Here is a 27,460-nt window from a genome sequence, read left to right on the forward strand (position 1 = left end):
TCTTGCCATCTGTAGGACTCATGTTTGGGTCTTTTGTAGGGAACAGCAATTGGTGGAACACAAAATTCTGTTTATAGTAAGGGACTCAGTGGCTAACCTCTGCTAAATCCAAATATAGCTTTTCCTCTCATATCTTACTGCCTTTCTCTGTATGTGCAGCTTTTCCCAGATAGCCATCCCTACCCTTCTCCTCCCAACCTCGTATAGTGTGAATATTTCCAAGCAAAACATAACATAACTTGATTTTGGATGTTTGATGCAGCTCCATACTGGCTCATATCTGGATTTCAACCCTAGCACTTTCCTACCAGGCTGTGGGTTTAAATCTTGCTTACCCAGAGAAATGATAAAAACTAAGAGTTCTCATGAGAAAAGCACCACAGCTAATGTTCACCAAGGGAAATATTAACCTATTAGACAGAACAGCTGGTTGTTAATCAAGCAACAAGGTGACATTTTCATGTTAACATCCTAAGCCTTGGATGAGACCCACATTTTGAACATTGCTTTGAACAGTATGTGAGAGTTATAGGAAAGAAAATAATGTTTTGACTGAGGAAAAATGTGTTCTAATATATTTCAGCAACATCACAGGTTAAACTCTGCTCAAAGATCTATTTGGCTTGCTGTAGTCATGTGATTGTAATGTTTTCTCTTCCTCATGTCAGCCAGAGACTACCACAAATTAATAGCAGAGCTCTGCTCAACAGGAGGCAAATTAATCCCCAACAGCAAACACTTTAATGCCAGAGTATTTACTATGCTTCAAGATCATGAAGCCATATGTCTTTATACTTATAATATAACATGCTATTTTGCAGATAGATACAAAATAACAGGAGCCAGAAATCTGTTAGTTTTATTAACTGGGCATGTTTCCCATCAACCACATGATAAGATGCAGGAACTTGATATCAATACTAAAGTGGACTAAGTACTGATTCCAGAAAAAATAGCTGTGTTGATCTGCAGTAGCGGAAACAGCCATCTGATCCATGGTACCTTAACGTCTAACAGATTTGACTGTGGCATGTGGTTACATGGGCAAGAACCCTACTGTATTGGCCCAAATATAAGCCACACTTGTTTTCCAAATTCCGACCATGAAAAGTTAAAGTGCGACATATTCACGACCTTACGATATTGCTGCTAAAACAGCTGCCCATGAGGGCTGTCGGGAACACAGGGCGACAGCGCCCACCCCAACCGCTGCTCCCATGCCTCCCCTGAACCGCCGAGAAGGGGGCGAGGCTGCCGGCAAAGGGGCATGGCTCCCCCTCCCCAGAGAGCAGCCGAGGAGCGTGGGGCAATGGCGCCCGTCCCATCCGCGGCTCCCAAGTCTTCCCCAAGCCGCCAAATTTTAAAGGTGCGGCTTATATTTGGGTGTGGGTTATATTCAGGCCAATACGGTACTTCCATTTCATGCAGATGACAAAGGTAATCAGTACTTATGAAAATTCATGCCACAATACATTTGTTTGTCTGTTTATAAGATATCTCACTTAGATCTTGTGTAAAACCCAGCAAAAAAAAAATTGGAAAAACAAAATTGTGAGCATCGTTTTTTTAAATTGAAGTTTTCAACAAGCCCCTGTACCACCCCCCCAAGTATTTGTAGAATAATTACTTTTTTAAATTATTGGGAATAATTAGTCCAACTTTGTTGCATCACCAGCATCTTACTCTTAAAAGTTGTTATTTACTTTGAAAATGTTAGAAAATATGATTTGACAAGATATTTGCATTTTGGATTTCTAATAATTTATATATTGTATTGTCAAAAAATCATTAGTAGACCCTTCTCTCTTTTGCTGGGTATAGCAGAACTCAAAACAGCTGCATTAAACCCCTACTTTGCATTGAATATGTAACCTTTGATCACACTTCTGGTTCTGCAGTTGTCAAATGTGTGCTAATGCATTCATCAGAGCTCTTCAAGCCTTTCTAGTATCTATCCTTTGGAGAAAAGTTGCAAGCATGAATACCACATTTGAGGAGGGGAAACACAGCAAAAGAATTCATGACTTTGAAGGCTTCTCCTCCCCACTTAAGAAGCATACCCTACATTCCCAATCTCTCTGCTTCTCTCTCACACACAGGTGTGGAACATATCAAAGAGGGGGAAAAGATCCTTCTAAGCCAAGGCCAGCCCAAGACTTTTTGCTGCCTGAGGCAAAGGCCAAGATGCTATTCCCTCCTGCCCTATCCCATATATAAAAATCAACCAGACTGAAGGCTTTGGGACATTACTTTCACCTCAAATACAATGCTTTTTAATGATGTCAGCTCACTCTAAGTCAGGAATCATCAAGTGTTTATGTAGAGTGGACTCGGGTGTGTGTCTGTGTCTGTCTGAACAAACTCACAAACTGCCCCACTCTGCTTCCAGCCAAAGGGTTGGAAAGAACGGTTTGCTGTTCATGCCAAATAATCCCAACATCTGGAGAGGAAACACAATTGTGATGGGCTTCAGAAGCCCTCCTGAAACAAGCACACAAGTGGGAATGGTACCTGCCCTTTCCTTTGGTGCAAGCTTGGATTTGGCAAAGAGAAGCCGGATATCGTCCCGTTCAGAGGTGCAGAGAAAGTTCTAATTCAGGCATAGTCAAACTTGGCCCTCCAGATGTTTTGAGACTACAACTCCCATCATCCCTAGCTAACAGGACCAGTGGTCAGGGATGGTGGGAATTGTAGTCTCAAAACGTCTGGAGGGCCAAGTTTGCCTATGCTTGTTCTAATTCATTACAACAGGAGCAGTGTCATAGTGGCTACAGATGTTGGGCGACTACTAAGGGTTCCCCAAATGTTTGGACTTCTGCTTATAACCTGAAGTCTATCAGTGAGGCAGGTTGAGTGGGTGCTCAGCCTCTCTAACCATACTTTTAAAAAAAGTTTAAGATGAGCTCAAGCAGCTCTTTATGGGATGAGTGTGGGGGGCAGTGGGGAGATTACAATAAATTAAAAGGTGTATCAAGAAAATCTGGATTCTTTGACCAGCATTGTTGTTGTTTAGTCGTTTAGTCATGTCCGACTCTTCGCCAGGCACTCCTATCTTCCACTGCCTCCCGCAGTTTGGTTAGACTCATGTTTGTAGCTTCGAGAACACTGTCTAACCATCTTGTCCTCTTTCGTCCCCTTCTTCTTGTGCCCTCAATCTTTCCCAACATCAGGGTCTTTTCTAGGGAGTCTTCTCTTCTCATGAGGTAGCCCAAGTATTGGAGCCTCAGCTTCACGATCTGTCCTTCCAGTGAGCACTCAGGGCTGATTTCCTTAAGAATGGATACGTTTGATCTTCTTGCTGTCCATTGGACTCTCAAAAGTCTCCTCCAGCACCACAGTTCAAAAGCATCAATTCTTCGGCGATCAACCTTCTTTATGGTCCAGTTCTCACTTCTAAGCATAAGAATGACCAGCATAAGAACATGTAAAGCCTGAAATAATTTTGCTGTGTTTGCTCCCTTGGAGAGTCTCAGTATTCCCAGAGCTTTCCATGGGCACAGATTTGCCACTGGTGGTATTTTAAGATCCACTGGATACAAAGCTCCTTCATGTCCTTGACATACCTATATACTGTATTGGGCTTTCAATGCATACCAGCCTGGATCTACCATAGAGGTTTGTTCTCCCATTGCTGCCAGTGTTTGGGAAAATAGTTTTGAAAAAACAAGCCAGAAAACTGGAGGTGTGAAGGTAAACACACACACAAACACCAGCCAACTTTTACCCTGGGTTGAGCAAACTGGCAAGGTTCTAGATGTCAGGATTTTCAATTCCATTCACGCCTAATTCATACTTCCTGAAGCAATAAACAGTGGTACTTCAAGTTACAAACATCTCAGGTTACAAATGCTTCAGGTTACAAACTCTGCTAACTTGGAAGAATTACCTCGAATTGAGAACTTTGCCCCAGGATGGGAACAGAAATTGTGTGCCGGCGGCAGCAAGAGGCCCCATTAGCGAAAGCATGCCTCTAGTTAAGAACAGTTTCAGGTTAAGAACGGACCTCCGGAATGAATTAAGTTCATAACTAGAGGTACCACTGTACAAACAGAAACACTCACTTTGCTCTGAATTTTGCAGTTCAGTTCTCTTCCCCCCCCCCACCAGCAATGTGTTCAAAAAATTATATTCTAGGGTGAAGTGTGCATGTAAATGTTCATGTTGGTGAAAGTAACATACAAAAATGCACTGTATTGGGGAATTGCTTGCAAAAATGTGCATATTAGGCAAAATTGCATACAAAGACTTGAATATTAAGACAAATTTTCATGAGGACTCCACTCAGTGTTTTGTGCTGCAGTGCTCCTATTCTTCTTGGCAAAAGACAATGGCTAGTTTGGAAAATATACAGTGAAAGAGGTACATATAGTTTTATTTTTGTAAAATTATGATATACGATACAATATGATATACGATGTACAATATCTTTATTGTCATTATCCCATACAGAACAATGAAATTGAAAATCTACATAAAACATTTTGTTGTTGTTTTAAAAAGTGACTAAAATGTTTGACAAATAAATAATGAAATAAATGCCCCTAAATAAGATAAAAACAAAATAAAAAACCACATAGAGAAGAGAACTGAAGTAGATGCATACATTAGTTGATATGATTACATGCATGTTTTATTAAGGAAAAGAGCTATAGCTCAGAGGTTTTGCACATCAAAGGTCTTCGGTTGCATTCACACCCTGTCTGCTAATCCCCACATTATATTTGAGCTTTCACACAACATAAAAGACACTTCTGGAAATATGGTGGGATATTGTTCCATATAGTGCAAGTTCAGCACTCATTGCCATATTATCTGCAAATAGATGTTTTCCGGAAGCAAATAACACAGAAATATAGGAGCCAACGCCTAGGAGCCGAGCTCCATTTGCCCCCACAATAAAATATTTGAGGAGGTCACGGCCCCCAAATTGTTGGGCATTGCCATTCAAATGGTGTGTACCACATCTTGCGATCGATTCTGCAGGGTGGGACTTACGTGCCTCCCCAATACTTTATTCAAGCTGGCCCCCCTGCACGGAAATGAGCAGCCAAGTTGTGCTACGTTCCACAGTAGTTCCAGAAGTTGAATTTTATGTCATGTGAAAGCTCAAATATTACGTGAAAATGAACAGTTAGGGAAATGTCAGGAAAACAGAATGAACTGAGGTGTGAATACAGCCCCAGCTTCTGTCCTCAGGATTTCCACTTTTAAAAGATCTCACGTATCAGTCTCTGGAAAATCTGAATTCTCAGAGAACTGCATCCAATCAGAATAGACCGTCCCAGACTAGGTGAGCCAATGGCCTGCCTTAGCACTATTATCGGCCCTCTAGTCTCCTCTTCTGTATGCCCGAGTTTCCCCTTAATGGCATAATATTGACTACAGATATCTCCCTGCTCCCTTTGATCTTTAGTTACCTCTTCACTAATAAATGACTGACAACTTATTTACCTGTGCTGGTTGGTCCTGCAAGAGACATATTTCTTGTGGTACATTCTAATTGCTTCCTTTGACAGCTTGCCTGCAGGGAGATGGGCAAGCTATGGAGCAACCAATGATTGGCATGGATTTTCTCATTTGCAATTAAAACCTCTGTCTGGGAATGGTATGTGGGTTTTTTCCCCTTTCCCCTTTCCCCTTTTCTTTTCAGCCCCAGATGCTGCAAGTTAGAAATGTTGCCTTGCCCTTCCACACCTTCTGCTACAGTGCTCTATTAAAAACGCTTATGGAAGCTCCCAAGCTTATAAGCAGCTTACGCAGCATTGCAAATGACATGTTTGTGGTTTTTTTCCATGGAGTCTGAGAAATAACAGCCATGACAACCGGTTTGATACAAACGATATTAGAAATTATTCAGTGTTTTGATTTTTAATAGCAGATGCTGGCGAGGGATGGCTGGGAGGAAGAGAAATCCCCCATCTTTCCTGGCTTTCCATAATTGGCAGCAGCGATGCTCGCAAGCTGTTTATTAATTAAAATGCATTATTGGTGGAGACAACCTGCTAAATATAAAGTGGAAACATCCATGCTGTTAAGCAAGCCATTTTCTTAAAGACCATTGGTTGCCTTCCTCATGTATATTCATAGGCTCTGTTTCACAAGTAGGCCTTCTGTTAGAGAAAGTAACTGGGGTGAAATTATCAGGAAGGCGAGACTGTTGGGAGCGTCGCTTCCTACTGTCAGGAAACAAATGCATGAGCTAGTCTTTTAGAGATATACACCTGGATACTAACCCAATACTCTCAGTGAGTCAACTCCTTTTTCTGCACTAACCTCTCCTTTGTGTTGATAGTATGGAGCTAAAAAGGCTGTAAATGTGGGTGGGTGAATGAGTGTCTCTATGTCCATGAGTGTGTCTCTTTTTATTAATTTCTCTACTGTTCTCCATATTGCTTAATGTTTCACTCTCTTTAAAATCATGTTATTATTGTTATACTTCAGTGGCTTTAATATATAAAATAGTATTTCTCTTTCCCTTTTTGTTGTTGTTGCTTCCTTATTGTACAAATTTTTCACAGTTGTTTCTTTTTGAGGACTGAATATATGAGCAAGAGTCAATGCTTGATATTATTTGAATTACCCTTTATTTTCTCTCTCTCTGTGTGTGTAGGTGTGTGGTTTTTTTCTAATTTAAAATGTTGCCTGTTGACAGATCTGTGTTCAGATCAATAGATATTAGCTATGCAGATATTTTTAAAAAAGAAACCTTTATAACTATTTCTATCCTACAGCTTGTTTATACCATCCATGGAGAGATGCATAGTAAGCAGTCCTTTGTTTTATGACAATCTTTGGTAGACTACAGTACATTTAAAATAGATTATATATTTCTTCATGGTTTGTTTTTTTAAAATGATGGCGTGAGAAGTGTAGCACACAAATGAATTTTATTGCCTCTGTCAAAGAGGATTTCATCCCTTCCATTCTTGTGGAATGCATGGGTCTAAAGATGTTTGATGTTTTCTCTTGAGTATGTTCAAACAAATCCACTTGTCCTCTGCAAAAAGAAAAAAGGGGGGAAAGGCAGTATAGTCCAGGGGGTTTCTATGATGTATTCAAGGCGCTTAATAATAAAGAAGGCTCTTCTATGGGGAGAAAATATTCCTCAGAACTACTTGGTCTCCAGGTCAACTATAAAGGATGTGAGGCAGCAATGGGAAAGGGATGGTAGAAAACTTTATCCATCTGTGGCAAGATACAGTGTACTATTGGCTGAAAGGTAACATCACAGTCACGATGTGTTTATTAAATTTTCCAACAGAAACATTTATCAAACTCTGTTCCAGAAGAGTATGTGTGTTTATTGGAGGTTTATCAGAGGCTTCTCACTAAGATCAGTAGTGTTTTAAGGTTCCTGGATTTATTGGGTAGTCTTCCTGTAAGTATTGTTATACACTCCTTAATTGTGGCTAGAGGTTCTGGAGTAAGTGCTACTTGGGCTCCCCCTCCCCTTAAGTGAAGAGTGCTGGAGATTATGTAATTTTTTGTAACATTTGGTTTACTTGCAACAAAGGCCTGGAGTGCCCTCCTACCCAGCCCTGTCTCCTCAGAGTATTTCTACCCCCTAGCTAGAACAGGTTCTTGAAGAGTGAGAATGCCTCGTTCTTGCCAAGGTGGAGAATGTCGGATGGTGGCCACATTCTGCACCAGCTGTAGCTTCCAAACTGTCTTCAAGGGGGCAGCCCCTCATGGAGAGCATTGCCATAGCCCAGGTGGAAGGTAGCTAGAGCATGGACAACTGAAACCATGGTAGAAAGCTGCAGGACTGGTGAAGCAGCCTAGGCAAGGCATAGCACCTCTAGCTACAGACTCTACTTGTGGTGCCAGTGACAGATTGGAATCCTTAAATATCCCTGAACTATGAACCCTTTTCTTCAGAGGGACTACAACTCCTCCAGGAACATGTGGGGTGAAATATGTTGCCCACCAGTTGCTGATAGAAACCAAGCAGCCGCTTGGGTCTTGGCCCATTACAGTGCTGCTTCTGCTACTGTTCATGACCACAAAGGAGTAGTAGGTGTGTTGTCCCAAGACCCAATAAAGGGGTAAAAGAATCCTGAAAACTGCAGGCTGGTCAGTTTGACTTTGATATCAAGAAAGATAGTAGAACAGATTACAACGCAATCAATCCAGAAGCATCTTCTTAACAATACAGTGATTAGTAGAAGCCACCATGACTTTGCCAAGAATTAATGCCAGACTAATCTTATATCTTTTTTTATTACTGGATTGCTAGCTTAGTGCAGGGCTGGCACGCCAACGAGGCAAGATGAGACAGTTGCCTCAGGGTGGCAGGCTCTGGACAGCCAGGGGAGTGGCTGTGCTTTTTGCCACCTCCTCCTCCTCCTCCACTGTGCCCTTGCCCACTACTCTGCACCCACTGCCAGCCACTACTCTCTGGTCTCCTTTTACCCCCCTCCCCCAGTGGGCAAGTAGCAGGCATGCAGCGGAGGAGGGGGGTGGGCTGCAGAGGAGGAGGAAGTGGGGCATTTTCTGTTTTGCCTATAGTGACAAACATCCTGGGCTGGCCCTGGATCAGTGGATTGCGGGAATGCTGTGTACATGATTTATCTTGATTTCAGCAAAGCATTTACGGATGATATTTTTCGTTAGCAAACTGATTAAATGCAGGCTGGGTGATCACACGGTCAGCTGCTTGGAGGTCTGCACTCAGACTGTGTTCACCCATGGTTCCACCTCAAACTGGAGGGAGGTTTTGAGTGGGGTGCTGCACGGCCCTATCTTGGCCCCTGTATTTGTCAACATGTTAATCAATGGCTTAGGTTAGAGATGGGGAGCCTATTTCAACCAGAGGGCCAGATTTCAACTTGGCCACTTACTGGGGTCTGCTTTCCAATGGTGGATGAAGTGGGCAGGGCAAAAGAACAACAGAATGGAAAAGCCTGCATGCCTCTATCCACCCTTTGTCACAAACAAACATGCATCAGATATGCAGCCACACAGCGCCACCCCTTCTCTCTTTGTCATGCACACCACACGCTCCAGGTATGCAGGAACACACACACAGCCCTTTCCACTCCAACACTAAGGTGGGTGTGGCTGGAGACATCTTGGGGCCTAAAAGCATTCCAATATCACAATCAGGGGCAGAGCAAGCCGAGCAGGGCCAGCTGCCCACAGGGATGGGGCCAGCCAGGACAGGACACTCCTCAGGGCCTCCAAGGAGTCTGCCTGCCTCCTCCCTCTCAGCCATCCTACAGCGGAGGGGAAGGCAGCAGGCAGACGTTTGGGGCAGTGTGGAGCTTGCGGGCGCCCAAGCCACCGTGTCACTCCCAGGAGAGACGCATGGCTCAAGCGGACTGCAGGCCCCACGGTGAGTGCCGCCCGCCATTTTGTCACCCCCCCAGTGGTGACACCCGGGGTGGCTCACCCCCATGGCACCCCCCTTCCTCAGCCCCTGATCACAATGTTCCAGAATCATGACGGGTAGTAAAAAGCGAAGCCTCCCATCCTGACATGCTGCCTCCCTACTAAGAATCAGGCTCCTGGTTAGTCTTTTGGGGTCTATGGTACATTCATCCCAGCTGTCCCTGCTTATTCAGAGTAGACTTAGTTTTCTCGTGTTTGGTACATCACAATTCTTGCTTTGCCCCTATTTTGCGTTTTTAAAAGATACCTTATTTAAATATTCTTCATAGACTTGTCATTTTTCAGGGTTCAGCTCTAGAACACAAACCTTTGAAAGGGAACTGGGCACATCTCATCTCTGTCTGATGCATGCATAAATTCATGCGCATCGATATTTCAGACTGCAATCCTATGCACACTTACGTGAAAGTAAACGGCACTGAATACAGTGACACTTAACTCTGGGTAAGCATGTGCATGATTATACTGGGTAGTACCACACAGTGCACACAGCCCATTGGTAACATACTGTACAAAGTGATTAGGCTTTTCCAATGTAATTTAAAGGAAAATGACAAAGCAGCGTTTGATCTCAAATTAGCACAAGGCAGGTTATGGCACAGTAAATGGATACAAGTTACAGGAAACAGCTGAGAGCAGCCTCTAGCAATGTGTTCCCCAGAACTGTTTCCTTCCATGAGCCTACTCCTGAGGTACTTTGGTTCCTACTATAATTACAGAATGCAGCAATCTAGATAAACAAATAGTGCTCGAAAATTTTTACCACTTGTATCAGTACAATACATTTCAATGAGATTATGTTTGCTATGTCTTTGTATATACTTGGAAATTTGAGGATTTCCCCTCAAATATAATTCAGTTACATTTTTAGAAACTCTCCATGTGGCCATTCTCACTAACACTTCAAATCTAAATAAGGATACATCCCCAAACCCAAATACATTGAAATTAACCTACCCCCCCCAAATTTAACTCTACATTTCTGAGCTGCATGTTCAACTTTTAAACAAGGTGTTTTCTTCTTGAGATGCCACAGCAATGTTGCTTGTTTCTCCAAAATATTCCCTTTATACAGTATATGTAATTCTTCCATTTCTGCTACCCTTTGGGGAAATATTTAGGATATTCTGTTTTTCTCTTAATAAAGCTGTTTCAAAACTATTTATCTTATAGTTGGATTTAATGTGTGTCATTGGGGTTCTGACCTTGCTTTTGAGTAAGCATGCATAGGATTGGCCACCAAGGGATTATCATTTAAATGCTGACATGAACAGCAAAAAATGTCATAACATTTCTGTGGAGTTATATTATTCATTCCAAACCTAAGTTCAAAAAAGTATTCTGTGTTGTTATTCTTTTGTACTCTCAGTGTAACAATCATTGTGGGTCAGGAATGGAGCCTACTTCTTTACTAATCAAATGAGAAACATTTCATGCCTGAACTCCAAAATCCAGGCCCTTGAACTTGAATGCATGCACGAGGCACACTTTCAGTGCCGCACAGTTAATAATAATCCTGAATTCTGAATCTGATTCAAAGGCTACTAAAACTTACTTGTTTGTAGGAAACCCGGTGTGAGGATTTCAGTGTAATGTGTAGACATGAAGAAATAGTCAAACCAGTTCTCTCTTCTTCTTTTTTGAAATTGTCTTTATTTCTTTTGCTGAAAGAATTCCAAAGAGGTTTCCTATAAGGGATAATAAGTGAGATGATTATTTATTATCTTTGCTGCCAAAATACTCTATTTTTCGGGGTGCTTCCCCCCTCCCCTTTTCAAAACCAGTGCTTCTTTTCAACGTTAAAGGGCGTGAAATCTGCAGGATTGAATTTTATACGTTTTTACCTCTGGGTATCATCTAAAATGCTCCGCTAGCGGGGATGCTGCCAGTTACTATGGCAACGCCAGAATTGTACCGTGCATGCCCGTATGTGATTGTATTTTGTTCTCCTTGTAGATGGAGGAGATCAAATTTAAAGACAGAGCAGTCTACGTGCTGGAAAGAGAGTTAGGGGTTCAAGCCGGGCATGCTCAGAGACTTCAGCTTCAAAAGGAGGCTTTAGATGAACAACTTTCCCAGCTCAGAGAGGCTGACCGGCATCTGAGCAGCCCCAAGCGGGAACTTCCTCATGCAAGTGGTGCAGGAGAGACTTCAGATCATTCAGGAAGTCCTGTAAGCACTTTCTAGTGGTTTTGCCTGAAACAAACAAATATGCCAAAATCTTGATGAGTGAGTGCACATTCTGGCAACAAATTCTTTTCCCCTCTGGGGTGGTGGTGAGGAATCTGCAGCCCTCCAGGTGTTGTTGGATTCCAACTCCTAGCCGCCCCGGCCAGCATGCCCAATGGTCGGGGATGCTGGGTGCTGTGAGTTCAGGACACCGGTTCCCCACTCCTGCTCTAGGGAGAGAGCGCCAGCAGGATTTCAAACCTTATTTTGACATGTGACAGCATGGTTTTTTGTTTGTTTTAATTTGCCAGCAGGTAAAAAGAATTAAAACAACAACAACAACACACAGCTTACCTTGACATTTTGCCTTAGTTTGACAGCATGAAATGGTTTGTCCGAGACTTACAATGCAAATGCATAACTAAACTGATTAATGGGTGTGTGCTAATTTTGAGGGCTACTTACCAGCATTGTCGCAAGCAACCACAAAACTGAACTGACAAGCCGGGGGGGGGGGGGGAACAGAAGTAACCTGCCCATTTGTAGAGATCATTCTTAGGCTTCATTACTGATATCACTGAGGTTGCTCATCATCACAAAGCTCTTAACCTTTAGCCAATGCTCTTTGCTGTTTCTTCCATGCTGTTTGCAGTCTCTTCTTCCATTAAATCTAAACCCATTAAATTTTTATGCTGGCTTCTTATGTACCTTTGCCACTTCTCCAGCTTTTGTATTAATTTGCTAATAACAGAGATCCCCCCCCATGACATTTGTTGAACTTCTTTTCATTGTTGATCCTCATCAAGATTTCTTTTGTAGTGCTTCTTAATTTGAAATGTATATATATATATACACATACATGAGCACAAAATCTTTTCTGTCCTTTGTTCCAAGCCTCTCCTGCACCTGTTGAATGAAGAATCCTAGCACGATTGAGTGTCATTCAAGCCAAATATAACCATTGGTTTGCTTGAATCAAAGCTCTTAACATACGTGGTTCCAAATGAATCAAAATAGATCAAGAACAAATGAAGAGGAAATGTTAATATAATGAGATAATTATTTCACTCTTTTTTAAAAAAAGCAATGATGCCTACTCTTATATCTGTATTCATTCTCTATTTGGGTTAAACATTTTCACGTGTGGATTGATTTTAAAACACAATCCTCTTATTTTTTTAAGTGACCCATTTAGATGCTCAGTTAGATTCACCGCTCCATGGGAAAGGAATTATGCAATGGTAGAACTGCACGTACCAGTTACATTTTATATTTCAGCATCTATATACCTCACATTACCATAAATAAGTTCTAGGCGGCTCATCTGTTTTAAGGCACTCAATTCAACAGTGGCAAATACAGGAAACATTGCCATCATTCCCAATGTTTTCTTTCACAATTCCCAGTATGATGTGTGTGACTTATTATCTACATATGCATCCCTTTTTCATTTTCTTTTTCTTTTGCATTTGCTTCCTCTCTTACATACATCCTTTCTTCGATATCTGTTGGTCTCATCTTTCAGCATTAAGGCATAGGTTACACTATTGATTATATATAATTAGTCAGGAATGGATGGATTCAACAAGGGAAGAAGATGGGGTCTGTAAAGAGCTCTAAAACATATATATTTCCTCTATGAACAGTTATTTGCAGTTGTTTTTTGTTTTAGGAACAGCAGTTGGATGAGAGGGACGCCCGGCGCTTCCAACTTAAAATAGCCGAATTAAGTGCAATCATCAGGAAACTGGAAGATCGGAATGCATTACTGTCAGAAGAACGAAATGAGCTTGTAAGAAATCACTTTTATTTTTCATAAAATAAATTCTGACTGGATTATGTAGGGCAGATCTACTATATGCCTCTTGTACTCAGCACTACAAGATCCTGGGTCTGAGTTTGGTTTTTTTTTGGGGGGGGGCAGAGGGGTGGCACTCTTTTTAATAAAACAAGGCTGGTCAGATTTTATGCTGGATTCAACCCTGTTCCTACCATCCAACCTCTTTATACCTTGGTCGGTTAAGTTTCTGTTTCACTCAAGAGACTTGACTATTCTTTGTGAGAGCATTGATAGCAAGAGGTCGAAGCAACTTAAGAAATAGGATATACATTCAGATATAGAGAATATAATATATGGACATCACTTGGAAAATAAATGTTGATGACTTTATAGTCATCAATGAGTTCATCAATTTACTCAACTCATTTCAGAAAGCAACCATTCAGTCCCCTTCAGCTATAGAAAGAGGCAAGAATCTGACACACATCTTAGCAAAAATTGCCTTTCTCCAAAGAAGATGTTTTTCTAAAGTGAAACGTCATAATTGCATGTGGGATTAGGAACGTATCTACAGTATGCCATCAGCTGAAGTTTGAATGAATAAGATACATTGAGGCTAACCCAAAGAAAGCTCAGAACACTTTTGATAGATGGCTAGAACAAGCCCGTTTTCTAAGACAGTTTCAAAGTCGCTGAAGGTCCATTGGTAACCTCTCTCTTTTTGCCACAGGAAGGAATTTTCGCTCTTTCTTGAAGTGGCCACAAAGAAGCATTCTTTTCTTTCCTCTCAGTTTCTTTAGCTTTTATAAGCATTTAGAGCACTGACCTTTTCAATAAAAAAAAAATTAGGCACCAGTCAAAGATAAAGTACTTAGATTACAATGTGTGGAACTTGGGGCCTACCAGATGTTGTCAGGTTCAAGCTCCCATCATTCCCAGCCAGCACAGCCAATGGGCTAGGGTGACGGAAGTTGTAGTCCAACAAGATCTGGAGAGTCCCCCATCCCTGCCATACATTTCAGTGTAATTGGAAGTGAGAAGTGGAACATAGGAAGTTCCCATGCATCACGTCAGACTGTTTGTCCATCTAGTCCAGGCACCCCTAAACTTGGCCCTCCAGATGTTTTGGGACTACAATTCCCATCATCCCTGACCACTGGTCCTGTTAGCTAGTGGTGATGGGAGTTGTAGTCCCAAAACATCTGGAGGGCTAAGGTTGGGGATGCATGAATTCTAATCTATTATTGTCTACTCTTGCTGACAGTGCTTCTTCATGGACTCAGACCAAGACCCATCCCATCACCTGCTCCTTGATCCTTGCCAATGACTGAATGTGGAATTTTTGAATGCAAAAAGAGTGCTCTACCATTGAGCTATGGCCCTCACTTTGCTGTAGGCCAAGTTCTCAGTATAATTCTGATGAAGTCCGCAGAGTTAAACTTCTGGAATTTTCCCCTCCTGCTTTTAGTTCTTCAGAGTGCTACCCCATCTCTATGCAATCCTATTTAAAGGCTAGTTAATGACATTTACTGTGGCAAACCCTATATTTCACCGAGCTGCTGCAATAAAGCATGATGGCATGTTGGAAAAATCCATATAGATGAAATTTATAGAGGACATTAGAGCAGCAGTTCTGCAATATAATCTGGGGCTTGCATATTTGATGAGGCAGTTGTGAGCACTGGAAGCACAGCCACTTGGCTTCTTTTCCATTTCCTTAATAGTATCCCAGGCTTGCAGGTATATAATCTCCATCATATGTTTCGTTCATAAAACAATGCAAGCATATCTTCAAATGGGATGGTATTGGTTGCCATTCCACATGGCTTTCCCTTAAGAGCAAAAGTTGAGGACATGTGTCATTCTTTCTCCAAGTATACTGCGAAAGAGCCCTGCTCCCTGCTTTTCAAGCCAGGAGACATAAGAAATATCTATATTATTTTTAAACATATTTGTATTTGTGCAAAACGTCTTTGTTTTAAATTTTGCCAGTGCCCTTTTGGCACTTTGACTTTCCACACAATATTAAACTTTGCTTCCATCAATAGACAGTACCACAAACCATTACCTGAATCTGAGCCAATTCCTTCCATATATGGAATTCTAATAGGATCAAATTGGACTTCTACACCTAAGACTTTTCAGGTTCACATGTGAGGCCACTGCCTAACTGAAGCCAAACAGGTGTGAATGTGGTCGGTGCCTGGATTGATGACCACCTTGGTGCCATGCAAGCTACCTTAGGTTCTAGGATAGAAGAAATTAAATGTAAGAAAACCAATATTTGTTCCAATCTTTCCGATTAGAATTTTTGAATAAGTGGAGCATTCCACCCAACATGTACCATATTTCTTTTATATTTATACCATCAACATTGTGCAGATTTCTGACAGCTGTGTAATTTCCCCCCCACTTTTCAGCTGAAGCGTCTGAGAGAAGCTGAGAGCCAGTATAAACCACTGCTAGACAAAAATAAACGCCTAAGTAGGAAAAATGAGGATTTGTCTCATGCTTTACGTCGTATGGAAAATAAGCTAAAATTTGTCACACAAGAAAATTTAGAAATGGTGAGTTATTTACATCATGTATTCTCCCAGGAATCCCATGTTTTACAGTATTTAATTTTATTATATTAGCATTTTCTTGTACTTATTATATTCTATTTTACACATTTCATTGAACCCACCTTGGGATTGCAATATGATGGACAGCTTATAAATGAGGTATATAAAATGGAAAAAAATGCACACAACTTCATGCATATATGCAAAATGTCAAAGACTCACATCATTTTGCATATTCACCCACTGTTATATTGAAAAATATAATAAATGCTGGGAAAGGATGTGATTATATCTTTTGACTTTCTCTATAGTCGGATAATAATTTTATTATGTTTACTGTTTCCAAATTATGTTTTTATTGTGATTTTAAAAAGAATATGTTGTGCCATTTTATGAAAACACCCAAACAAATTGTTGTTGATCCAGTGGTATATATTACTATTTAAAAATAGGGGGGTTTTTCTTGGAAAACTTTGAGTGACAGTGTCTTGCATAATGAGGAAGGGTTCTGTGATGTTTGTTGAAAAGCCACTCTCATCAGTTGCTCAACGTTTGTTCTGTTTCTTTAGAGACAAAGGGTGAGAACAATAAGGAGACCAAGCTCTTTAAACGACCTTGATCAGAGTCAAGATGAAAGAGAAGTCGAATTTCTGAGGTTGCAAATCATAGAGCAGCAAAATATCATAGATGAACTTTCAAAGGTAAAGGAAGACTTCACTGCAATCCTTCTGTAATTACCATGTGGCCTGGCACTGCGTATGAAAGGGGTGAGGGGTGAAACCTGTGGCCTCTTAGATGTCTCTGGGCAGAGACAGACCCAAGGTCACCCAGTGAGTTTCATGGCCGGGTGAGGAATTTAGCCTTGGTCTCCCAGGGGTTGACCCTCTAGTCTAACCAGTACCTCATAATGACTCTTGAATAAGAAGCATACACTTATTATTATGTAATATATAGAGCTGGTTGGACAAGTTTTTTTAAAAAAGTATTGTGATATTTTGCTAAAGAAAATGAGACAAGTGTCCTTTCATATAACAAGTTTTCCTAATTCTTTTAAACTAGACACTAGAAACTGCTGGCTATGTGAAGAGCGTAATAGTAAGTAGCATATGGATTTCATTTTGCTTTTCATATGTGCTTATGTGAACTCTCCATTGAATTGTACAGTGAGGTTGTCATGTTTAATGGCTTCATACGTTAATATGAAAGAGATTCTGGTTAGTGTCTGTCTGTGTGTGTGTGTTTGTGTGTGTCTGTGTGTACACACAGGCAGTGACCATTTCTCACGAGGGTTCTGTTCCTGGCCCCCATGCATATTCGCTGGGTGCATATAAGCACACCCTACCCTGTCCTGCCCCATTCCACCTGCCCTTCCCTGCCCTCTTTTCTCCCTGCCCCATTCCTCCCCCATTCTGGAGATTAAGCATCAATTGGATGCACCTAAAATGGTCAGCATATATATATATATATATATATATATATATATATATATATATATAATGCAAGGTTATTTCATCACAGATACCAGCTAAAGAATTTTGTCCTCAGATCAGATGCTTGAAAGTGAAGCTATGCTTCTTAAAGTTCACAAATCATATTTTTTTTATTATCACTGTCCTTTGATTTGTATTCTGATTTGCCTCACAGATTATCTGTGCAATTTAAATGCCCTGTTCTATTTCAATTTCACACTTTCCATAAATATAACGGTATAAGAGACTGACAATTTCTTAGATGAATTGTATTCAATCCCAGTTTGTGGATCTCTAACACATGCATTTTGCTTCTGCTTGCAGGAGCGGGATAAGCTTCTAAGGTATAGGAAACAAAGGAAGAAATTCGCAAAATTTCCCAAGGTAAGAGACTAAGTGGGAAACCATGTATTATTTCAATACATATATGATATTTAAAGAGCCTTTATGGAGTAAGCCAACTGTGACCATCGGCTATTATAATCCCTTTTAGCTCACTGCCTATTCAGACCTCTTCTTTTAGCTGTTCTGCCTATTGGGCTCCCTTTCTTGTCATCCCTCTGCTTCCTTGCCTCTGCCTTTTTCAAATAGGCTCATTTCCCTCACAGCCACTGACTTTGTCAACAGGACAAAGGACTTACCTGTCCCCTCTCTGCAGTTAGAATGCCCATAGTTGATAGGACATTGCCAGTCCCCCCGCCCCCTTATACAGATCAAAAATGAAGATTATTCCAATGAGTTATGGTGGTGTATTTAATTTATGTAAGGTTTTTACAGCCTTTGTTGATGATCAAGAAATGTATCCAGTGAAATTTTCCTGTTAGTGCAAGGACTTTCAGCTGCACTACAATACTTCCTCTCCCTCTTCTCTTCCTGCTTGTGCCTCAGGGCCCCCCTAAATCTGTTATGGGAGTTTCCCCAACTCTTCAGAGCAGATGGAGGGGTGCAGGGAGAGGAGAAGAGAGGGAGAGGACTTCCCATCATGCAGGAGGACATCCTTGCGCTAACGAGATGCCTTCATTGGATACAGCCCATAGATGCTACTTGATGGGTAATAAGTGTTTAATGTGATGCACCATTCTCCTGGAGGAGCTTCTCATAAATTACTATATATCAAGAAAATGAAAAAGAGATGATATTTGCTCATATTATTCTAACAGTAAGTCTTCACATCAGAATTCATATACGAAGGAAGTCTAGTTATCTTGTATTGTAAGATCTGCTTGATTTAATATGGAAAGATATGTTTGTATTGTTCAGTGGCCTGCACTTACACATTGTCATTTGGTCAGAAGCCAGTGGTGGAGACATTTTTCGGGTATGATGAAGAAGCTTCCCTTGAGTCTGATGGCTCTTCTATCTCATATCAAACTGACCGAACAGATCAAACACCCTGCACACCGGATGATGACTTGGAAGAGGTAATTGTCACACATCGTCCAGTGGTTTGGGTACTGCTACTACTAGCTTGTAGGGATGTGGGTGGTGCTGTGGGTTAAACCACAGAGCCTAGGGCTCTGTTCTAATCCCCACGATGGGGTGAGCTCCCATTGCTCTGTCCCTGCTCCTGCCAACCTAGCAGTTCGAGAGCACGTCAAAGTGCAAGTAGATAAATAGGTACCACTCTGGCAGGAAGGTAAACGGCGTTTCTGTGTGCTGCTCTGGTTCGCCAGAAACGGCTTAGTCATGCTGGCCACATGACCCGGAAGCTGTACGCCGACTCCCTCGGCCAATAAAGCGAGATGAGCGCTGCAACCCCAGAGTCGGCCACAACTGGACCTAATGGTCAGGGGTCCCTTTACATTTACTACTAGCTTGTATCCAACTACATTATACTCAGAGAATAGACCAAGTGATGTTGATGGACCTAAGTTAATCACTAATAATACGTTTATCAAAACTGTAGCTTTTTACTACTAATAGAGGTCCTCTTTATCCTGGGGAAAAATCTGGAACGAGAACATGGAATCTTTTATTCCCTTATATTTGGTGAAAGGGTTGATTTGCATCAGATGTACTGGACGCTAGCTCAAAAATGGTTATGCCATAATCAGTTCATTAGTCTTTTAAGGTGCTACAGGACACTTTCTTATGGTTATGTTTCCTTGGTTTGTTCACATGGATTTGATAGTAGCATAGATATTGCACAAACTCAAATGGTTAAGCCCATAAGAAACGTAGAATAGTTTTGTGTAAATCTTGTCAAAATGTTCTATCCTAGAGGAGAGTTTACCGTCCGTAAAGGCCGTTTATGAATTCCATTGGTTTTCTTTCTCAGGAGAATTATATTCATAGTTCAATCTGACATTTCCTTTTTTTTATTATTGTTGCTGCTCTTTAGGGCATGGCAAAAGAAGAAACAGAACTGAGATTCCGGCAGCTGACAATGGAATACCAGGCCTTACAGAGGGCATATGCTCTGCTGCAAGAGCAGGTTGGAGGGACGCTGGATGCAGAACGAGAAGTTAAGGTCTAAATGGCTTATATTACATGAAAATAAAGGCTTGTAACTATATAATATTTCCTGCTAGTCTAACCCTTATAACAGAGGTACTAGATCCTTTCTGGGTGAGAAATAATGGTCAGAGGTGGAGAAATGCATCCCTCCAGACACTTGTTGGACTTGAACTGCCAACAGCCCCACAGGTTTCCCATCCCTGCTTTAGGTTAAGACAATTTATGATCGCTTACCTGAGCAAAGGCTCTGAAAACAGAGTATAGATGACATGTATATTTTAATGTTACCTTATCACGGTGGGGACCACTGCAGAGCAGTTCCTTTCACTCAAGTAATGTCATATGGGAGGTGTCCATGGTGCTGTTCCTCTCTGCATATCAGCATTTCATCAATTTCTGAAGAATAATAATGATAATTTATGGGAAGGCGATGCTGTTATGGGAAGGAATTCAGTTGTCAACTCGCCCTACAAGACTTCAGACTATTACTGGAACAGCACAGGGAGGGAAATACCCTACAGCAGCAACCATATCACTAATGTAGCCATGGAAAGGAGCCTTAGCTTCATAAAGTATTATTTATGGTAGGTTATTATTATTCACTAGGTATCCATAAACTGACCAGAACAGGGAAGGGGAACCTGTGGTGGACCCCAACTCCCACGAGTCCCAGTTAGTATAGCCAGTGCTCAAGGATGATGGGAGTTGCAGTCCAACCACCCTGATCTAGAATTACAATCCATCAAGACCAGCCATGACTATAGTCATGTTCAGAAGGGATGAATGTGCTTGTGTTGCCCCTATGCATATCTGCATAGAAATACGCCCCACTGGATGCAATGATCCACTACTTTCAGTGGGACTTAAACCTTATAAAGGTGTTCCTCTTCTGAGTTGAGCCTATATGTGAGAAGGGAGAGCAGGACTCAGTGCAATAGGTCCACCCTCTTGCACCCTCCACGAACAGGATGGTGACAATCTACAGTGTGGACTCTGCTGCAGTTGGGTAGGTTCCCCTCAGGATGTAGAACACCAAATGCAGGGGGACTTGCCTAATTCGTTGTGCTGTTATGTTCCATTCCTTTCAATGAGAGTGAGTCCTGATTAACTTGAGATAAATTGGCACCTTAAAAAACTTAAGGCAGACCCTGTTTTCAGGTTAGTGGTCTAAACTAGCATAGTAGGAACATTTGGGAACTACAAGGGAGAAGTACCCATAATAAGGGGGACAACCATCCAAACTAAAGGTAGAAGCCATATAGTGACAGGGTGAAATGATGTCTAGGTAGAAAGCTGAAGTGCAGAAAGTTGAGAAAGCTTAAAATGAGTTTAAATGTGCTCCTCATTTTCATTCTTCAACTTTACCCCACTCCCTTCTTTTAGTTATCAGTGATAAATTATTTTGGGGGAGGTTTTTCTGGGCAGAAAGTTGTTTAATGTGACTCCGATCTGCTGTGAATTCATAATGTGCCTACAAAACCATCTCAAATACAAAACTCAACTTTATGGTCTCTCAGATCAGTCACATTGTCCACTCTTGTGCTGAAGGAATAGATTGCTGAGAAACCACATCTAGCACATTTTTATTTTCATGCTTCTCGTCAGCTTAAAAAAATGATATATGAAAAAAACATTGAATGCCATTACTATGGAAATCTGTTAGCAATATCCTTGAATATAAAATGCTCACAAGCATTTACTAAGATTACGTATTCACAGGTTTACACTTGTAAAAGAGATGCATTTCCTTACAAGAGTCTGAATATTTAAATTGTGTTTTGCCTTCTTTGAGCTCACCTTGCAAGTAATGATACCTTATACCACAGATGGGAAACTTGTGATCCTCCAGATGTTGGTAGACTCCAGCTGCTATCATCCCAGACCATTGGCTGACACTGATGGGAGTTGGAGTCCAACAGCACCCGGAAAGTCAAAGGGTTTTGCATCTCTGTCTTATACATATGTCTACAACAGTATACATTCTCACCTATTAATATAAAATTGGGGGGTGGGGTTGCTCCTACCTGCCCTAGCCCAGACTTTTTTTTATTGAGAATGAATGGCATCCCAGGAGGCATAGAACACAACATAGACAGGTGATTGAAACACACTGTTTGAAAATCAGCTTGAAAGTTGCAATATGATTTAGTCTGGGGGGAAATTGACCATAGATATCCAATACTTCATGCCCAACACAAGACCACTTATTAAATCAGTATCCCCACCTCAAAAGTATGTTTTTATTTAAAGGCCACTGTTGGGCAAGACCTTTAGGACAAACCAAAAAATTGAAAAAATGTGGCAAGTTTTCCAGTTCACCAGAACTTTTTCAGGCAAGATGGTACACATAGCACGAGATGCTGAGACAAGGGAAATTAGAAAGAAATACACCCCTAAAGTACCCAAATTAGGCTGTGTATCTGAAGAAGTGTGCATGCACACGAAAGCTCATACCAAGAACTAACTTAGTTGGTCTTTAAGGTGCTACTGGAAGGAATTTTTTTTGTTTTCCAAATTAGGCTGGCTATTGCAGCCCTGAGGTCAGCTTGTAGACTCAGTTCCAAGATGGAAATTACTGGCTTTCATAATGTGTGAACCAGCTATCTGTAAATTGCAGTTCAAATTGTCCAAATTCATGAATCAGCATTTGGGTGTTTATAGTGTCACACTGGGCTATTCAGATGGGTAGAACTGCATTGTCCTTGGCATGATAGTTATCAGAGAAAGTTTGACGTTTCTTCAATCCCATCCTACAGACTCGTGAGCAGCTTCAAGCAGAAATCCACAGATCCCAGGCTCAGATAGATGACCTAGAAAAGGCACTTGCAGAGCAAGGACAGGTAATAGATGCATCATATCAAATGCATCACATGTTTAGCTATGTGCAAATACATCCACCCTCATGTATTCCTTGGCCTGCAGCCTTCTTCATTCAACATTTTCCTTTTAAGAGTTTGAGAAAATTGTTCTTGTAATCAGTCCTGACAGATTTTCTCAAGGCCTCCAAGCCACAGTCCAGGCACCTTCTAGGTCCTTTCTTGGGCTGATTTATTGGAATAAGCTTAACCCCAAGATTTACTTCTACAAGTCTGGCTTCGATTGGGTTATATATTTTGAGGGCAGCTCAATATTTAATCTCTTGCACCTAGGTTTGAGGTCCCAATCTACCAGACTGTCCACAATTCTCTGGTTTTGGCAGGTTTATTACTTAACTGTGGTAGTATACATTGCAGGGGCTTTCCCTATCCTTCATTCTGGCTTTTTGGCACATCTGATCCTCTTCCTATGTGTTGAGCATATAATTAATCTAAGGGAAGGCTCCAAAAACAAGGATGATAAATCCCTCCAGAAATAGTTCGTTTCACTGCTGCACTTCTCAAGAGAGGCAGCCTACGTGGTATTTAAAAAGTGTCTTGACTCAACACAGTCAGGAAGCCAATGTCCTGCTCACAATTCTCTCCTGGGAAATCATATGCCTTCTATTGATTTCTGCCCATGGCTGTGTTCACATGTAAGCATGTATACATGAATGTGCTGGCTCCTGGGGAAAGCACTGAAGCCACTTTGCTCCTCTTCAATCCTTTCAGCTTAGCGCAGCAGCTAAGCCAAGGTACTCAGCTCCAAGATTTGTTTTTGGCTTCAGTTTCTGGTTAAGAAGGAAAGAATTTAGTCGTGTTAAGATGAGGTAAACTAAACTTTGGCTCAGTTGCTGCACCATGCTAAGCTAAGAGGCCCAGGGACAAGCAAAGCAGCTGTGAGTTCCTCCCCTCCTATCTTGGTAACCATTGGATGAACCAAGCCAGTGTTAGAATTGAATGTTGCCAGTGTTTTTTCAGTAATATTAATGTGTGTCCCCCCCCCCCCAAGGATATGAAGTGGATTGAAGAAAAACAAGCATTATACCGAAGAAATCAAGAGCTTGTAGAAAAGGTACATTTTTGGACACTTCTATTCAGAGAATTAAAAATCCAATACTTACATGCAAAAGTGTAATCAAAGATTAATAATAAAGAACATTCACATCATATGTGAACTAAAAGGGAGTTTAATGGACTAGGTGTGTATTAGTTTTCATTGCAACAAGAAAAGATGGTATTTTCTCATGAAGTATGTAATAGATCTGTCGTTATGAATGTAGTATCATAAAGAGTAATCCCTTTGCTTTTCCAGATAAAACAGATGGAGGTAGAAGAGGCTCGGTTAAAGCATGATGTTCAGGATGCTAAAGATCAAAACGAACTCTTGGAATTTAGGATATTAGAACTGGAAGTGAGTATGGGCCACAGAGGCTTTCCAGTTTGCTTTGTCGTGATGAGAGGTGGGTATGCATAGCTGTAAACTGAGCAATCGGCAACCAACACCAGTGTATCTACAGTGAGTTCTTTCATGAAGCAAGAGTGTCAGATCTGTGCTGCAAGTCAGCGGCAATCACACTTTTAACAACTTGGTGGCAAATATTACAGAACATCTGCCTTTGTGCCGAGTCAGATGGCATCGCAGTGTCAGAAGAGCTTTGGAGATAATGTACAAGGAACTAACGCATGCCAAGCATCACTTCCATCATGCTCTCCCTTGGTTGGTCCTGCACCACCCTTTGCTACATCTGCAGATGTAATAGTAGTGACTTGCTGTAATGCAGCGCCATGAATGATATTGTGAGTCTGCTCAACATGCAAGCTGAACACCCCCTGGTTGTGACATGATGCTACTGCAGTGAGCCTTTTAATCGAAACCCAGACTGTGTGCACAATATACATTGACATGGTATTTCCCACCCACCCCAAATAATTATAGGAACTGCAGTTTTCTAAGAGTGATGAGAACTGTAGCTTTGTGAGGGGTGAACTACAGTTTCCAGGTTTCTTGGGGTGAAGGCATGTGCTTTAAATGTGTGGTCTGCCTGCAGCCAAAGCTGACCATTCTCTAGCTCTACAGCAACAAACTGAAATCTTAGCCTGTTTAATAATGCCTTATGATGTGGAAAAGTACCATTCAAACCTTCAGAACTGTGGGTAAAAATAGTGATAGTTCAGTTATAAAGAGCGCATAAGCAGACAAAGGGAAATGGTGGTTAGATGGACAAAGAAACAAAGCCACGTTAACTGTTGGTCCTGGATGATACAGCTTATTATTTATAGTATTTTATAGTCTGGGTTTTGGGGGGATTTTTCTGTTTAAAATTGTTTTTATTTGCTAGTATTTAAATATCATCTGCACTGTATATTGAGTTGGTGTACATTGACAACAGCCCTTGACTCTTTGTTGTTTTAGAGTCTGGCTCCTTACTATAATCTACTTTGAGAAATATTATATATAGGAATCTGTATGTTTACTAAATAAATTAACCCAATGCAGATGCTTTGTTGACTCTGCACATCAACAGGATGCAATAATCACCTGCATTATCTTAATTAGAAAGTGTAGGAAGATATTAAAAACACCATACTTCTTCTTTTATACTAGGAGAAAAAATATAACATTAAAAAGTTTGAAGGAGAACTGAATGGTAGAAGACTGCATGTTTTGCATACAAAAGTTCCAAGGTTTAATTATGGGCATCTCCCATTCAAAAGAGCAAGTAACAGCTCTTGGAAAATACTTTTATCTAGGTCTCTTGAGGGGAGATGAAAGGATCTGCCAATTTTGATTCTTTCCATTTCTCATTTTCCCAATCTTAAATTCAGTTTTCCATATTTTGCAACCATTTCTGGTTTGTTTGTTTGAAATCTTTATGAAAATTCAGCAGCATTTTAGGGAAAATTTCTCTGAATAAAATTTCACCTAATGTTTACATTTTTTTTTGCTAGCAATTTCCCCTAATATCATCATTTTTATGCTTACCGTCTCCTTTACCCCCTAGTATATGCATTTTTGTGAACATTTTGTTTGGTTGAGGAATTTTTGCATCGCAAAATTCAGATAGGGGCAACTTTTGAAGGATAGCTGTGTTTCATTTCACATATTTTCAAAAAGTGTGAATTTGATAGATTCAGCTTTAAATACATAGTGAATCAAATTTCTCTGCCATCCATACTGGAGAGGCACTGCTAGTCAGAGTAGGTAATACTGGGCTTGACAAACAAATCATATCATCAGGTATATTGCCACTTCCAAAGGTCTTTTCTCTCCCTAGCAGCCCAGAATTGAATTTATGTCACATATTTCTCTAGTATGCTTCCCATCACAGCTGTGCATTCACAGTGCTGAATGACTGGTAAGGAACAGTCCATTTGTTTGTGCGCTTCTGACAGAGCAGAGTGACCAAGACACTCCTTAAGCCCATATTAGCTAAGGTGCTTCTCTACATATGTTAGTTGAGGACCAGGCAACTTCCAGAATATTTTTGCAAAATAATGACTGGAGACAAAAAGTCAAGAGTTTTGGAATTTCCATTAATACATATATAGAAAGTCAAATTTGTGGTTTTTTATTCCTGAAAATGCAACGGATGAGATGCTTGGATTTTCCCATTTGTCATTGCATATTCTCACTATCCAACTTTTGCTGTATGCCTGAGTTTCAGAAACTCAGAGGAGTTTCTTAGATTAAAGGTTCTGCAAAGAGCAATCGTTTTTTGCCCATACCATTTATATACCACATTTGTACTATTACATCACAGCATCACATCCCTTAGATCATGGGTAGGCAAACTAAGGCCCAGGGGCCGCATCCGGCCCAATCGCCTTCTAAATCCAACCCACGGACTGTCCAGGAATCAGCATGAGTAGAATGTGTCCTTTTATTTAAAATGCATCTCTGGGTTATTTGTGGGGCATAGGAATTTGTTCATTATTTTTTTCTTTCAAAATATAGTCCGGCCCCCCTACAAGTTCTAAGTGATTTCTTGCTGGAAAAGTTTGCTGACCCCGCCTTAGATATATCTCAAAGCAGCCAATGCTTCTCCTTCTGTGCAGATTCAAAATGATTGACAGTCACTCTCTTACACATTTGGCTTACATATGGTTTATATTTAAGTTCATGAAAGCTCATTCTTAATTAAGCTGATGAGAAAGCAACACAGTTTTGGTATGATTACAGGAGCGAGAGAGAAGATCTCCAGCTATCAATTTTCATCACATTCCTTTTACTGAAGGGAAAAGCCCCCTCCAGGTCTACTGTGAGGCAGAAGGAGTAACAGTAAGTCATTCTTATTTTCTTTTTTCTTTGTTACTGCTTCATCTCAACAAACCATTGTGATTTTTTCTGATATTCTGTGCCTTGTGTACCTCTCTCTTGTTAGGACATACTAGTAGCAGAGTTGATGAAAAAATTGGACATTTTAGGGGATAACGCCGTAAGTGTATGTTCATTTAATAAATTGTGCATGTTCCTACTAGTATGTTTTGTCCTTTTGTCCAGATAGCATTAAATAACCTCAAGCATCTTTTAATTAGCATCCATTTTTTAAAAAATGCTTTTCTTACATTTTGTTTGGGACAAGTCAATACAGGCCAATATTTGCATGCCCTTTGCTATTATATGCCAATAAGGTCCTTTATGTTTTTTTTCCACACCACCTTAATGTTGGCTATTTAATTTTACGCTACTTTTCTTAAAAAAAGCAAAATCAATTCATGAGTGGACACGCTCTTTCTATTTCCCTCTAACGCTTTCCTGGTCTTTGTTTTTTG

The 27,460-nt window shown here is 40.8% G+C and overlaps 1 protein-coding gene across 20 annotated transcripts in view; it reads left to right on the plus strand.

Annotated features, from left to right (window-relative positions):
- Window positions 1-27,460, plus strand: part of JAKMIP3 (Janus kinase and microtubule interacting protein 3) — a 107,123-nt gene that overhangs the window by 48,549 nt on the left and 31,114 nt on the right. For 3 of the 20 annotated variants that reach the window (XM_081912662.1, XM_081912645.1, XM_081912646.1), the window contains exons 5-17: window positions 11,347-11,562; window positions 13,232-13,351; window positions 15,760-15,906; window positions 16,473-16,604; window positions 16,963-16,998; window positions 17,697-17,756; window positions 18,665-18,793; window positions 19,714-19,842; window positions 22,586-22,669; window positions 23,697-23,759; window positions 24,000-24,098; window positions 26,868-26,966; window positions 27,070-27,129. In XM_081912662.1, the coding sequence (XP_081768788.1) occupies window positions 11,347-11,562; window positions 13,232-13,351; window positions 15,760-15,906; window positions 16,473-16,604; window positions 16,963-16,998; window positions 17,697-17,756; window positions 18,665-18,793; window positions 19,714-19,842; window positions 22,586-22,669; window positions 23,697-23,759; window positions 24,000-24,098; window positions 26,868-26,966; window positions 27,070-27,129 (1,374 nt within the window). The remainder of the gene's footprint in view (window positions 1-11,346; window positions 11,563-13,231; window positions 13,352-15,759; window positions 15,907-16,472; window positions 16,605-16,962; window positions 16,999-17,696; window positions 17,757-18,664; window positions 18,794-19,713; window positions 19,843-22,585; window positions 22,670-23,696; window positions 23,760-23,999; window positions 24,099-26,867; window positions 26,967-27,069; window positions 27,130-27,460) is intronic. The other 17 variants (XM_081912663.1, XM_081912658.1, XM_081912664.1 and 14 more) reach the window with 11 other exon arrangements.

The sequence above is a fragment of the Podarcis melisellensis genome (assembly GCF_964234715.1).
Source record: "Podarcis melisellensis genome assembly, chromosome: 5".
NCBI classification, from domain to species: Eukaryota; Metazoa; Chordata; class Lepidosauria; order Squamata; family Lacertidae; genus Podarcis; species Podarcis melisellensis.